At 44.5% G+C, this 14,350-nt stretch overlaps 1 protein-coding gene across 2 annotated transcripts in view; it reads right to left on the bottom strand.

The window, feature by feature from the left end:
* The window catches only part of ankrd12 (ankyrin repeat domain 12), a 38,122-nt gene that overhangs the window by 4,803 nt on the left and 18,969 nt on the right, over positions 1-14,350 (bottom strand). Inside the window, exons 2-9 of one of the 2 annotated variants that reach the window (XM_006792290.3) lie at positions 13,150-13,264; positions 10,601-10,751; positions 9,243-9,314; positions 8,682-8,822; positions 6,735-6,938; positions 6,364-6,506; positions 4,852-4,999; positions 333-4,741 (exon numbers count right to left, since the gene is read on the bottom strand). In XM_006792290.3, coding sequence (XP_006792353.2) covers positions 333-4,741; positions 4,852-4,999; positions 6,364-6,506; positions 6,735-6,938; positions 8,682-8,822; positions 9,243-9,314; positions 10,601-10,751; positions 13,150-13,209 — 5,328 coding nt within the window. In that variant the 5' untranslated portion in view covers positions 13,210-13,264. The remainder of the gene's footprint in view (positions 1-332; positions 4,742-4,851; positions 5,000-6,363; positions 6,507-6,734; positions 6,939-8,681; positions 8,823-9,242; positions 9,315-10,600; positions 10,752-13,149; positions 13,265-14,350) is intronic. The other variant, XM_006792291.3, reaches the window with a different exon arrangement.

The raw sequence follows: 14,350 nt of genomic DNA, 5'->3' as shown, positions 1-14,350 counted from the left end.
TAACACGACAGCCAAAAACAGGGATAGAGGATGTGACAGAAATTTAATGTTAACTTTGACATGCAGTGAAAGGGAGAGCAAATGATTTTTCTTCCCAGAAATATATATAAATTAGAGCCGCCTGATTAGTGTAAATTTATATTCAACTGCAGTTATGGATCATGTTATGAAGCCAAGATAATGAGATCAAACCATCACTGTGCTCCGTTCTCTGCACTAAAGGTCAAATGGTCACTAGCTTCATTTTGAATCATAAAAGAGTATGCACATCATCCCTGCTGCAGTTTTGTCTAAAAAATCAAATCAAATCAATAATAACAATGATGACTCACAGTTGGTATACAGAGTTTGCTGAGTGGGTTCCCGTCTAGGAGGTATGAGCCATTAAAGGTCACATATTCGTCATAATACTGCGGCGGCTGCGGGGCGACGCTGCACAACACTTTACGCTTCTCCTCGATCTTCTTGCGGATGTGCAGGAACTCGTAGTATGGGTTAGCCCTGTCCGACTGGTAAGGTTCGATCTCCTCCAGCTTTACAGAGTCAACGATAGCCGCTAGCGACTGCTGTTCCCTCTCTTGTTGAGTGGTGGAGCACGGCTGGGAGAGCGACACCTTCGGCATCTTCCTCTTGCGTGGATGGGGCACGTTAATGTCCATTTCCTCGTCTGCTGCGCGAATCTTGAGTTTCGCCCCTGAGGAGTCGGACTCCCGGTCTCCGGATTGCGGAGAGGAACTCCCTGAGGCGCTGCTGCTGACGTCAGTTTGATCTGCTGACTGGACGGTGCTTTGGCTCTGCTCTTCTAGAGCTGAGGACGACTCTGGTTTCTCCTCGGCAGGTGTGACCTCCATGGGCTCCGAGGAGGTCTCTGCTTTGGATTCAGGTGAGCTGTCTGTACTCAGGCTGCCTTCAACGGATGAACTCTCAGTTGCAGAAGAGACAGCAGCACCACCACCGCTGTTGTGCGAGCTTTGTGGTACATCTGCTGTCCCTTCAGTCTTGTGTTCAGGGCTCGAACAGGACATGCTTTCCTTTTCCGTAAGAGCATCGAGACATGGGCCTGAGATGTCGCTGGAAGGCTGTGATTTCTTGCAGTCTTGGCCACTTGCATCGGCATCCTCTTGAGAAGACCTGGACTCATCGGATCTGCTGAAACCCGTTAAGGATTCTCTGGCAGCAGAGGTGGGAATGTGCGAGCTGGTGGACGGTATGGGACTCCCCGCCGCTTCTGTTGTCAAGTTTTCTGCATCCGTTTCCATATTTTCTGGTTCTGTTCCGTGAGCGGTCTCCACGAGTGTGTCTTTTTGGTCAGAAACCTCCGTGGTAACCAACTCGGCCTGCTGCTGATTCTCAATACCAGAAGACGGGAGTGGTTCTCTATGCTGGAAGAGCTTTGTGTTTGTGAGTGCTGACAGCTCAGCAGCTTGAGAAGCTGTAGGTACTGACGGCTGATCAGATTCTTTAGTAACACATTCTGCCTGTGAAGTCTCCATCTGACACTGGATGTCTTGGACAGCAGGAGGCTCAGATAGAGGAAGAGGTTTCTGCTCCGCCGACCCACTTTGAGAACTACTGCACTGTGAGCTGCTGGACTGTGGAAGAGTCACGCTTTTACTGGGAAGATCTTTATTTAACAGTTGTGTTGTCGAGCATCCAGCAGTGCTTCCTTCCCCCTCTGTGACTGAATCGGTAACTGAATTTGAATTTTGTTGTGTACTCAGGCTCTCCTCGGTTTCTGAGGCCTCCTTCATTCTCGGCTCCTCTGCTGGGATCGCAGTCAGGTTGGATTTTGGCAGATTTTCAACAGCTTTGCCTTCAGTTGATGAGTTGGCATCCTCATCCAGAATAGCCCTGAGGTAAGGAGATTCATGCCTGCCGGACATCACTCGATTACCTTGTGAAACATCTGGAAGACTGTTGCAGTCTTTATCGTGAACAGACGGCGACCTTGTAGCTTGAATGACGAGGGAAGACTGGAGAAATGCAGGCTGGGAGTCTGAGGCTTCCATGTTTACGTCAGAATCGTATTCGGCATTTCTGGGAGTTAATGTCGTTGCCTGGCACGAATCCTCCGAGCTGGCAACAGAGACTAAAGAAACAGACCTGGAAATGATGCCACAACGGTCATTCTCAGGACGGGGTGATCTCGTCAGACAGTTTTCCACGGCTGATATGACCTTTGCGCTGATAGAGGGCAGACTCTTCCCATCAAGTGACACCGTTCTGGGGCTAGTGCCGTCCTTCAGGGATTTATCTCTGCTGTGGACATCAGATGTATCAGAGCTTTTTGAGCGTGTTAGCTCCTTACTCAAGCATGGTTCTGTTTTTGTTCTGTCTTTAGGCTTGGACTTCCCTGGATCTGCCACAGGCCGCTGTTTAAGCCTTTCCCGCTCTTTCTGTTTGAGTTTTTCTAGGTGCTTCCGATGCCACAGCTCAATCTCTTGGTCCTTCATGCTGAGCATGCGCTCAAAGCTGGTCTGCATCAGGTCATCGTTCACAAGTCTCTTTTCTTTTGGTTTGGTGTCTCGTATTGCTGGCGGGGCTTTCAATTTGGCCTTGTCTGCCTCCGTCTCACTGGATTTGGCCTTGCTGATTTTGGCCTGCTGGGAGCGGTCTTTGTGTCGCTCTTTATCCTTGTGTCTATCCGAGTCTTTGTCACGGTCTCGCCTATCGCGATCCTTCTCCGGCGTTCTCACTGCTTCCTCCTTTGATTTTGTAGATAAGGACTTGCCGCTCTCAGAGAGATGGCTTTTCTTCTCCTCTAAAAGTAATTTCAGATTGGAGGTCGAGGACAGCGTTCCATCTTTTATTTTATCTCTTCTTTTCCTGTCAAAGTCCTTTTCTTTGGCGCGATCAGATTTACTGTGATCCGTGGTCTTCTCCAGAGGTTTTCCTTTCCTATCAGAGCTTGTGCGATCCTTTTCTCTGTGATCCCCGGCATTATAGTCTCTGTCCTGCCTCTCCTTATCAGACCGTTTGTCAAACTTATCTTTACTTTTCCTGCTGTCTTCATGCTTTTTTGTTGTGGTTAAAGATTTCAGCTTCTCGTTTTCTTTGTAGCTTTTCTCTCCAGGCGAAACGGAAGCGATGGATCCCGCGCGCTCCTTTTCCTTCCAACGATCCACTGAGTTCTGTGGTTCGGTTTTGTCAGAGTGCTCTGTTTTGACCTTTTTTTCCTTGTCAAGATGCCTTTTCTCCATTTTGTCTGAGTCCTTTTCCTTTCCTGGGAGCCTCTTGTCAGTTTTCTCGCGTGAGCCTTTTTCTGCAGGCTCCAGCTGTTCTTGATCAGCTGTGATCCCACTTATGGGTTTCTCCTCTGTCTCTTCTTTCATGCTGTTGCTCTGCTGCGACTCCTCAGGAATCCGCCCTGAGCCGTGGCAGTCCACCTTTTCGTCATGCTCGCTGAGCTTTGAATCCTTCACCTTCTCTTCTCTTCCTGCCGCCTCCTTCCGCTCCTTTTTCACGCTCTTGTCTTTTTCTCGCTCCTCTCTTGGCCTCTTTTCCTTGCTGCCGGAGTGTTTCTCCTTTGGGTTTCGCTCATCTTTCACAGGAGAGGAATCAGCAGTCTTCTGAAGCGAGCTGTTGTCTTCACTTTCCTTTTTTACTGGCAGAGGTTCATCTGTCTCATCACTTTTGAAAAAATTTTCTTTCCAGAACTCTCTGTCAAATTCCAAATTCCTGTGGCTGTCTTTCCTGGCCTCCTTTTGCCTTTGGCGGCTCCGCTCTGCCTCATATTCCCTGCGGTGTTTGTCTTTCTCTTTGTGTTTAAATTTATGCTTCTTCACGACTTTTCCGTCCAAATCAGTCTTCCGTAAGGCACCCTCGCTGTCTATGCTGTTTCCTATGCTGCCGTCTTTGTAGGGGCTCGAGTGGCCGTCGTCGCCGTCCACACTGGAGTCTTTCTGTTGATGTTTGCTCTTTTCCTTGTGCTTACACCCCTTCGTGCTGGAGCCTTCAGTGCAGTAGTCTGCGTCTGTGTAGTGGTTGTATTTGACACCGTCCACTGGACACGAGCTGTCAGTGATAGAAACGCACATCTTTGCATTTTCCTGTTTGAGTGGTGTCTGTTTATCTGTCAGGCTGTGGTTCAGTTTAGGAGATTTGATGGCTGACAAGTGGAAGAGGTGGACGGATGAGTCATCTTTGGGACTGAAAGACATCTTGAAAGAGTCTTCCTCCCGGCCCTTCTCTGTGCTTTCAGACACCGTTGCCAGAGAGAGGACTAGCGTTTTGCTGTTTTCTTTCCCATCTTCTTGGTTTTCTTTGTTTTTATTCTGGCTCTTGCTCTTCTTCTTAACTTTACCTTTGTCCTTTTGCTCAGTATTGTCCTTTTTCGACCTCGTGTCCGGCTTGACATTCTCTGAGCTATGAGAGCAGGTGGGGGAGCTTCTCTTCTCTGAGAGGCTCTCCGTTTCGTCGCTGGAGGTATCCGAGCTGCAGTGGACACGAGACGTCTTCTGCTTCTTGGACTTTGATGAGGAATCCCCCTTGTTGCTTTGCTTTACTGCAACGTGATTCCTGTCTTTTTCCTCCTTCTCCGGCTGTCGTAGCTCCCTCCTGAGGATGTGTCTGTCATTCAGGGCTTTACTGAGATTGTCCTCCTCTTCCTCGTCCTTAAATTCGTACTCATCCATCCCCGGCATGGAAGACGATGCTTTCGTGGCAGAGTCCTTTTCAGTATCAGAGTCTTCCATGTTGTCATCGACACTGGATGGATTGACAGATGGCGGGTCTTCAGATTCTGTGGAGTACAGTAGACTTAAGCTTCATTTACAGTTAACACATTACTGGATGTCGATGACAGGGGAGTAAAAAAACAAAACATAAATATTACACAGGAGGGACAATCACCTGAAGAGCTGTCATCATGGTCCGACACAGCTCCTTCTCCCTTTAATAGCTGTTCCAGCTCCTGAGAGTCTGCCACATCCACCGGGCGCTCGCCGCGCTTGTTGGCTTGGAAAGCGTTACCGCCGTGACGAAGCAGAAGTTTCACAATCTACAGAAAACGCAACAATTACACTGAGAAATCCTAGACAGACAGACATGCCTTAGATTTTTAAAAGGTAAAATCTAACATTTTACCAAGACATTTAAAATTGGAACAAAATGCACTTTAACGCAATCTGATGCATTTTGATCATTTTTAAACTCGAACAACTTAAAAACTAATTTACTGGCTGATGACCTAAGAGTGGCCGTCTTCTTATTATTATCATCATAAAATACTACATTCTGCAAGTTGATGCAACAGAAATAAATATTTGACTTAATTTAAAGACACCCAAAAAAAACAAAAACAAAAAAACAAAAAAACAAAACATGTATGCAATGTCCACATCTAAATGTAACAGCACTCTGACTCTTCCTGCATTAAGGATGGACTTGTGCAACCTTTATATTAGAGGTGCGATCAAAAAAAGAATTGGCTCATGAATACATACAAGCACACCAGATTAAAATTTGGCTGATTTCCCTTTTAAAGTCATCCTCTTGGGTCAGTTTTCAGTGCTGCTGCTATTTTTAGCTTGCTCATTTTTAGGCTAGGTTCTGATCGCTTGCATGTGTGGTCTATGATTTCACCACAGCCCTCAAAACTTGAAGCAGCCAACGTCTATCTGTCAGACTGACTCTGCTTTCATAGTGGGTGGGGGGGTCTGGGTGTCCAGCTATGACAAAAGTTTTTTTTGCAGGTTTCAGTTACAGAGTCCACAGTTTCCTGAGCGAACAGGAGTGCGAACAGGAGCATGCTTGTCAACATTCGCAAGATTGTTATTCACTGTAAATTTATCCCCCAAGGTGACACTGACAACTCGCTCGAGTTCATCTAACATCCTGAGACGCCTAAGGAAAATATTCAGCACAAACGACCTGAACTGTGATGCGTGCCATCCTGTGCTGGCACAGAGCGCATTAAGAACACGTACGTTTTTCTGGCTATGTTGACATAATCTTGGCTCACCAACCTCCCTACATGCCAAATATGTCTCCCTGCCAAATCCACAAATTCCACAAAGTTGAAAGGTCACCGTCTTGAAAAGCTGAAGGAAATGCACCATGTATCTTAGAGGCAGTGCAGGAAGACAAAACAGGTCTTCTGCTGAGCGACCTAAAAGTAGCATTTGCCTGGAAGCTGTCCGGGTTTGATCCCTTGAAATGGCGATAAGCCAAATTTAAATCAATTTGTGTATTTTTGTTTTGATTCTCAGAAATGTTTAATCAAATTTTGTAAGTGCACCGAGACAATGTCCTTACATTCTGTTACAATTTCACACATCAGACCTGTGCAGAGTCCTTAATCAAAATTTTTAAGTGCAATATACTTTTAAGACCTTCAGTTACAGACTAACTCAAAGCTCTTACATCTTTGTGCCCGCTGCTGGAAGCATCATGAAGTGGTGTGTCGTCATCCAGACCCTGCGTATTCACCTCTGCACCCGCTGCTATCAAGACCTTGGCCACATCATAGTAACCAAGATTACAGGCTTCATGCAGAGGCGTCCAACCTGGTGAGGACAGGAGAAGAGTCTTAAAAAAAAATTACCAGCTGTTTTCTCAATTCTACTACTCCACATACCAACAGCTGCATAAGCAGTAGTAATGCGCAGACTGATTACAGCTCATGTTGAGACATTGCCTTTGCATCAGCATCTGTTACTCAGTCTAATGTCATTATTAACAACTGCTGGGACATGATGAAAGCTGTTAAATGATCATCTCCTGGGGCGTCGTACCTGCAAAGTCTTTGACATTGACATCAGCTCCCAGGCTAATGAGCTCTTTAACTTGCTTAGCGTCTCCCCGGATTGCTGCCATGTGAAGGGGAGTCTCCCCTCGCTCGTTCCTCTTGTTGACCTTGTCTTTCTGCCGAGACGAGGCGCTGCTGGGGACTTTCTTCTGCACTGGGGTCGTTTGTGAGGGGTGACTCGGTGTAGAGTCTGGACACATGGGGAGAGGGAGAGCGAAAAAGACTTAAATGATGCTCGAAGGGAAGAGAGACAGAAAAAAAGCACATCACACACTAAGACAACTGCTTTTCTCTCTAGACTGAACAACTACAGTGAATCCAGTTTTACTGGGAACAAGAGGCTGCTTAAACCCATGTCTGAGTAAGCATACATGCATCTGGACCTTTCTAGGCAGTACACATGCACGTTTGAATGCATGGTGTCAGTACAAAGTTCAGTGAATTCACAACATCCTGGCCCACTCAGACAGAAAGACAGCATCTTCACCCAAAGCAAACTAGATCTAATGCTGTTTGCTACAAATTCAGGCTGTAGACAAACAGCAATAGTTGAAAGAACATGTATGGGTCTATGAAACATAAAATGGGGTTGCCATAGCATTGGAAACTGAATAGCACTAATGGGACTGGCATAGTTGTGTGTTGGTGCTAAACAGAACCTACACACAGCTGTGCAGACTGTCATCAACAAAATGTATCTGTGTGCCGTCACATTTTTTGAATACTGATGTTATTTATTGATTTTTTTACTTCTCTCCTTTAGCGGTAAACTCTGCAGTCCCTCCGTTTTATCTGTGCACACCATCATCTTCATCGGCTACGTGATGTCGGTTACTTTGGAGGACATGCACATATGTATACCTATGCAAATTCAGACAAATGCAGTTCCGTGATTTCCGGAAGATGCACTGTAATGTTTATCAGAGCTACTTTAATAAGATATGGAAATGGACTAACTGGCAAACATCAGATCATTTGAGTACTTTTTCCACCACTGAATATCCCATTTGTTGGCAATAACGGAGCAGTCCGTTACTACAGCATTACAGATAACATCATATAAAGCACAGTCAGACTGTGCAATGGAGAAGGTACGTGTACGTGTACATTTCAGGCCATTTTCCTAACAAATGAGGGTTATCATTCCCCTCAAACTGTCTACTGTAACAGTCGCTCATTTCTCATCGACTGCTGATGAGCACCGGTGACGAAGGATGACATACATGAACAAATGAAGAAAGAAAGGGAAAAAAAAGGTCTAGTGACTAGAGACCATATTTGGGGGAAAAGAAAAATTCTCAAAATTCTCAAAACTGCCAACAATGTAATGGAAAGGAAATGACAAATATTATCCAACTTATCAAGAGGAAGTAACTTTTTCACATAGCACAGGGTACAGCAAAACCAGACATCTCCTGTAGTAGACAGACTACGGCAGCAGGAAGTGGCATGGTACCGCCCCCCCACAATGCAGTTTCATCCCCTTCCAGCACCACTGCTTAATTCCCAAATATCCTGACCCGATTCTCTCAAATTCATTTGGAGTCATTTAACGGAATAATTTTTCAGTTTGGGAAATGCTCATTTTTGTGCTCTTACAAAGTTGCAGTTTTTTGTAGGCTTAACACTGTCAAACAGCTCCTTTAATGAGTAAAGCAAAAGACAAACAAAACCAAACTGCAATAACTACTAGAAAACACGTAAACAAAACAAAACCAAACAACACAGTAACCCTAACCCCTCTCCAAGTCAGCTATTTTCAGATCTAATCTACAGCAGCGGTACAGTATCACTAACAAACACCACAGATAAGATTTTTATCCTATTCCTAAAAAACAAAACAAAAACAGAGACGTTCTGAAGTATGACTCATCTAGCAGCAAATACACACTGACCCTTCTTGAGGACAAGGTGAGCGGGTGAGTACACAAACCTGGACTGTTGGCTGTCATCTGCATTAGGAGAGCCATCTGTTTGCGCTCCGACAGCGGATACCCAAACAAAAAGTTGGGTGCCTGGGATTTCTTGCCCCCAGCTTCCTTTTTCACCTTCTTCTTGTCTGGTCCATCTTTATCTGTAACAAGAATGAGTTTGGAGACAAATTACAAAAAACACCAAAAAAGGTCCTCTTTTACAAGATGCAACTTCATTGTGACTGCATCACAGTTTTCCTCTTCCCCTTGTATCTGTTGAACGCGCAGAGAAACAGATGACAAGCATGAGGTTTAAAACAAAAAAAACAAACAGTTAAAAAAACAAAACAAAAACAAAAAGAAGATGGCATTCTCTTAAGCCAGCCAAGTGCCCATGGCACTCCTCGGGCCCCCCCAGTCTCCACCGGTCGGTTGTTACTAAACAGACATGCGTGAGCTGTAATAGGGGGGAGATGCAAGGCGAAAACACACACGCGTGCATGTGTGCATGTGTGTTTACAGCAGAATAGCAGCGCAAAGTGGATGGGCGCGGGGGCTGAGGATCAGGCTGCAGCGATTACCTGCGTATATCCTGCAGGGAGGCACTAATCTCTCTCCCCAGGTCTCACTCGACTGGCCTGGGTCTGAGTCATCTACAGTGCAAAGCAGAGAGGATGGGAGGGGGGGAGAGGGGAGGAAAAGGAGAGCAAGGTGGGGGGGTGGAAGGGTGGGAAAGCACTGCATTAACGCTCGCTCGCTCTCTCTCACCCTCCTCGCTTCACATGAACTCAAACACAGACAGCCACAAAGGCACACTCGCACTCCACGCACAGATTATGAGTCATGGCAACACAGCAGACAGGAGAGGAGATCCGGTCCGAGGCGGTCACTGGGGTCGCTTCTTCGCCTCGTCCTACAGCTGCTCAACAAAAGGACCGGGGGAAGCTGCTGGAAGGCAAAGCCACTCTCCGTGCTAGTTTATTACGTGTGCGACATAAATTATACTTCCAAAATTGATGGTTATCATCTGTTAGAATGACACAGGACCACACAATGAAAACGATCACGTTGAGCTTTGCTCTACAGAGGAGATGAAGGCAAACCTGCAGGACTTCAAGCAGTCCATAAACATGCAGTTTATTTATTATAATTACAGCTGTACGATACAGTAACCTATTTTTAGGCCTTGAATCTGATAAACATATAGTTAAACTTTAACTGAAAGAGGGGGTTAGAACAGTGTTTACACAAGTGAGAGGAAGAACGACATGTCTGCACTGCTAAGATGAGTGCATTTTTATCGTCTACATAGTGACAGCTATTGGGAAATCTGTACACCATCAGTGAGGTTCAAGACAACTGCAAAGGTCTTTCTACAGCGCAGCTTATAAAAACATGTAAAAATACAAATACAAATAGTGTATTTAACAAACAAATGTTAAATACAGCATTGCAGTACATTTGTAGAGGGTTATTCTACTATTGAGGACTGAAAATGAGGGAACATGTAAAACAGTGAAGATTCTTGGGGGGCTTTTTACAGTTCACTTATACACTGGATATCTACGGCTACATAGTTCACTGCTGGTTTTGGTCTTTCTTTTTAAATGGGTTTTGTAGATAAGGACATAATGTGTTGAATGTAGACAAAAAACAAAACAAAACATGGTGTTATATTAGGAGGTGGGGTAGGAGGATTTGTAACACTAAAAAATAAATACATTCTCATAGAATGATTCTTCATCCATCTCAGAATACACACAACAGGCCACAAGTTCATCAGTGAGACCTGACTTAGGTCCCGTTTTCGAAACAATATTGCCCCATTGTTGACTATTTGAAGACCTGTTTGACAGCAGGCCACCAGGGGGCAGTGTACAGACATGGCAGTGAGCCAGCAGCATGGCTGTTTGGAGGGAGGAACAGCAACACTCCTTACCCGTGTCGGAGTCTCGCTCCTCTGCCTGGGGCGGACTGGTAGTGAAGGAGAGCTTGCGCTTCATGGAAGACTTTGCTTTCCCTTCCTTCCCCAGCAATTCACTCCGGTCCAACTTTGGAGTTTTGGTGAAAGGCGACAACTTGTCTTTGCTCTGTCAAAAGGTGAGGAAGAAATAAAACACACACAAAGAATTAAAATCGGGTCAAACGAGGCAGAGCTGTGGCCTCAGTTGAGTGCCGAGTGTGTCTGGATATGTAAACAAAGGAGCAATGGCCTCAAATAAACCCTGGCAGTCTCATTTTAAAAGCCATATCAACTAGTTTGACAGCTAACAGGATCGAGCTTAGTACGCAGGTGGTAGTTCCTGCTTTACGTGACTTATACTGCAGAGATAACATCGACTGCAATACGGTATTTGGGTGCCGCTTGCGAGGCTCACTTAAATGTTGTTCCCAAGGCGAAGTCTCCAGGGAAAAATACAAGATCTGGAGCTTTCCCCCCATCAGTTTACACACAAAAGAGAAAAAAGGGAAGAAAAATAAGTCCATTGCTATGGCACTGTGCTGTCGGAGTATGAAAATATTCACACCTGTGCAACCTGCACTGCCAGGCAAGCATTCAATACCATCAGACTTCATAGATTAACGGTTTCTTTTTAATGCATAACAGCACCTTTACTGATCATCAGTTTAAATCATATCCGATTCAAAAATGTATCTGCAGTTCCAGTCCTCAAATGCATTGCATTATAAACTGTATATAGCCTGCTGGTCAGACAAAAATTGTTTAGGGTCGTCCCCCACAGCTTTGGTAGATTATCTCATACTTGCATCACAACTTTCAGACATTTTATAGACAAACTGAGTGAGACACTCAGATTAACTGATGTTGCAGTGACAACTAATTCCTAACTCAAACCCTTCAAATTTAATAGCTATAATACTGAAAACACGTAAAGCAAGGTTGACCACGAAAAGCCTGAAATGGGACGATAAAGCAAGAAAATTACCTACATATACAGGGTGGCTTCCTGTTGAACACAAGTACCACCTCATTTGGATAATTTGCATTTCTTTGGTGACCAAAATCGGAGCCATAATTGAGCAGAAAAGACGACAACACCCACTTCAAAAGACACAAGATGTTAAATTGTATCCCTCCCACTTGCAGCTGCTGATTGCTTCTATGGTTGTAATTTTGGTTTTCAATGCCTGAATTGAATTTAGCCACTCCATGCACATATAAAACTATTTGATTCTACAGAAAATACACACGGTGGAGGTGGAGCGAAAACACTCCAGCATCAAACACAACCCACAGCAATACCACTAATCTCGCCATTATCACAGTGTCTTTCAGTTACTGGGTTATTCTGCACTCTGATCTGCAGACAAAGCTTTTTCAGAACCATTACTTTTAGTGAGCTGCACTTTGGTGCAGTAAAATACATTTCTGGCAGGAGGAAAATGTCTGCAGCATGGTGCTTCTTTGATCTCAGTGAAGCAATGTGCCAGCTGTGCAAAGCTGAAGTGTCTGGCACGACTGAAAGTAGATGAGAGCTAAGATGTGAAGTACCTTTGCCTTGAAAATAAAGGCAGACACAAATGCTTCCTTGCATTTATGTAGAAAAGGGCAATTAAGCCCTGTTTGCATGGTAATATAGAAGATAGTTCGTCAGATATTTCTCACGCACAACATTCGAGTGCATCTCTGGGTTAAAGCAGAGTACTGTATCACAATAGGAAAAAAACCCACAGAAATATATGCTGTGTTAAGAATATGCTTTTGATGAACCACAATATTTATCTCGTTCTATCACTGGTAAACTACATACAATCAAATCACAATGTTGGCCGAACATAACCGCATCGATGTCAACACGTATATGTATGGCAGCTGAAGTGCACTGACATTTACAGAACAAGCCGATATAATGAATAATGCCGCTACAAGCTTAGATGTGCTCCCTGCTGGTGCCCAGATGTTAGTGTTCAGCAAGTGGGTGATGAGTGTTTACACATCAGAGCTCTAAAACCCAAGAAACATTCATGCAGATGTTTGAGAACTGAAACAAAAAAACAAAACAAAAAAACCCTGTCACTCAGGAAGCAAAACGAGACACACACTCTAGAGAAGCATTAAAAGAAGTCAGCTGTCTTGGAGGCCAACTCTCTCTGCATGCCACATGATTTAGCATCAATAACAGCTTCTCAATTTAGTTTTATTTTACCTAGTTTGCTCGATGAAAGAAAATGTGAATGAACCAGATTGTTCTACAATATCATGTGAACCAAGCAGTCAATCTTTGTTTATTCAAATGCCATTTTCATTGATCATGTGATCATATTGACAGTTTCTGCCAAACTCTGAATTCATTTAGTTGTATTTAGAATCACCTGTGTATTATTTGGGGTCCAATTTTGCACAGTATTTCCCCAAGAAAATGTAAAGAAAACAAGTATCACTTTTGTAAACTTGCAGGAAATACTCCTTGTGTTTACCACAGGATGGTAATAGAAGCTTCTATTTGAAGTAAAAGAGTCACATACCTTCTTCCCCGCCTGCTTATCCACCATGGCTCCATCTCTGTCGCTCCCAGGTTTTGCCATGGTGAGGCAACCTGACTAGCTTAGACAGCTACAGCACAGTAGGTTCATCATGCACCTGGAGACAGAGACCACAACAGCAGTGAGGAGGATTTCAACCCTGCCACATCACTGCCTGACCTAGTAATTCTTGCTGCAAACAGAGCACGCCTGCACGAGACAGTGGCAAGAGCAGGAGATTGTTTTAAAATGCAGGTACAATTAAATAACATTCTTTCAGAGACTGTTTATAGGCTTTCAGCAAATGTTTGTGTTACAGAGAAAACGAGCCAAGTAAAGAAAAGTCACTTAACCCCCACAGAGCAATGGAGGGGCAGGGTATGAAATAGTGCTGCCACCGAGCGCAACTCAGCTGTGTTTCAGGATGTAGGTTGAGTGGATCTGTAATCAGGGATTTTTATTGAAATTTCCATTGCATCTCTCGAGATTGACCTTAAAGCACCGGCAGGAAAAAACTACATGAGGCAGCATGAATCACAGCTTTAGGGACTTCTTGGGTTTCTGAGAGGAAAACGTCCCCCTCTGTATGTTGTCCCTGTGGCCTACTCATCAGTGTAACCGAGCTCGTTTCTGATGTGGTTTGTGACGGTGTAGTAACACAAGCTGCAGAGTCACTGGGGTGCACTGTGGGTGCCAGCACTTTAGAGAAAGTACAACACTGAAGCTGAGCCTGCACCTGAAGCCAACATGGCATCTGTCAGTTATCTTGCCACATGAAGATTGCAGCTTTCAGTCATGAGACCCTCTATTATCTAGTACTTTGAATGAACTTTCCCTGCTTCCTTTTTTCGCTCACATATACACACCCAGGACCATGATGACTGAGCAGAAATAGCCTCCCGCTGCTTATGAAAGTCCCACTCTTACTCTATATTAAGAAACCTGAGAGCCATTGATTACTTGTTAAGCAGCCTCCAAAATGATTGGGGCAGCCCCCATTACTCATAGGCATCAAAAATACAAGGGAACTCTAAATTTCATAGTAGACATTTAATTTTCCAAGAAGAGAACAAGCATGATAGCAGTTTTAGTATTGCACTTATTCATAAAACAACCAGGGCTTTTGTGTTAAGGGGTAAGCCATCTCAGTAAATAGCACAGCTCTTGTTCCCAACAATTCTGGCAAGTTCCAGGCTGAATAATT

Source organism: Neolamprologus brichardi, chromosome 18 (genome assembly GCF_056152115.1).
Source record: "Neolamprologus brichardi isolate AB-2024 chromosome 18, ASM5615211v1, whole genome shotgun sequence".
In the NCBI taxonomy this organism is placed as follows: Eukaryota; Metazoa; Chordata; class Actinopteri; order Cichliformes; family Cichlidae; genus Neolamprologus; species Neolamprologus brichardi.
Note: the sequence above shows the minus strand (reverse complement) of the source record. Positions and strands in the feature narration are given on the sequence as shown.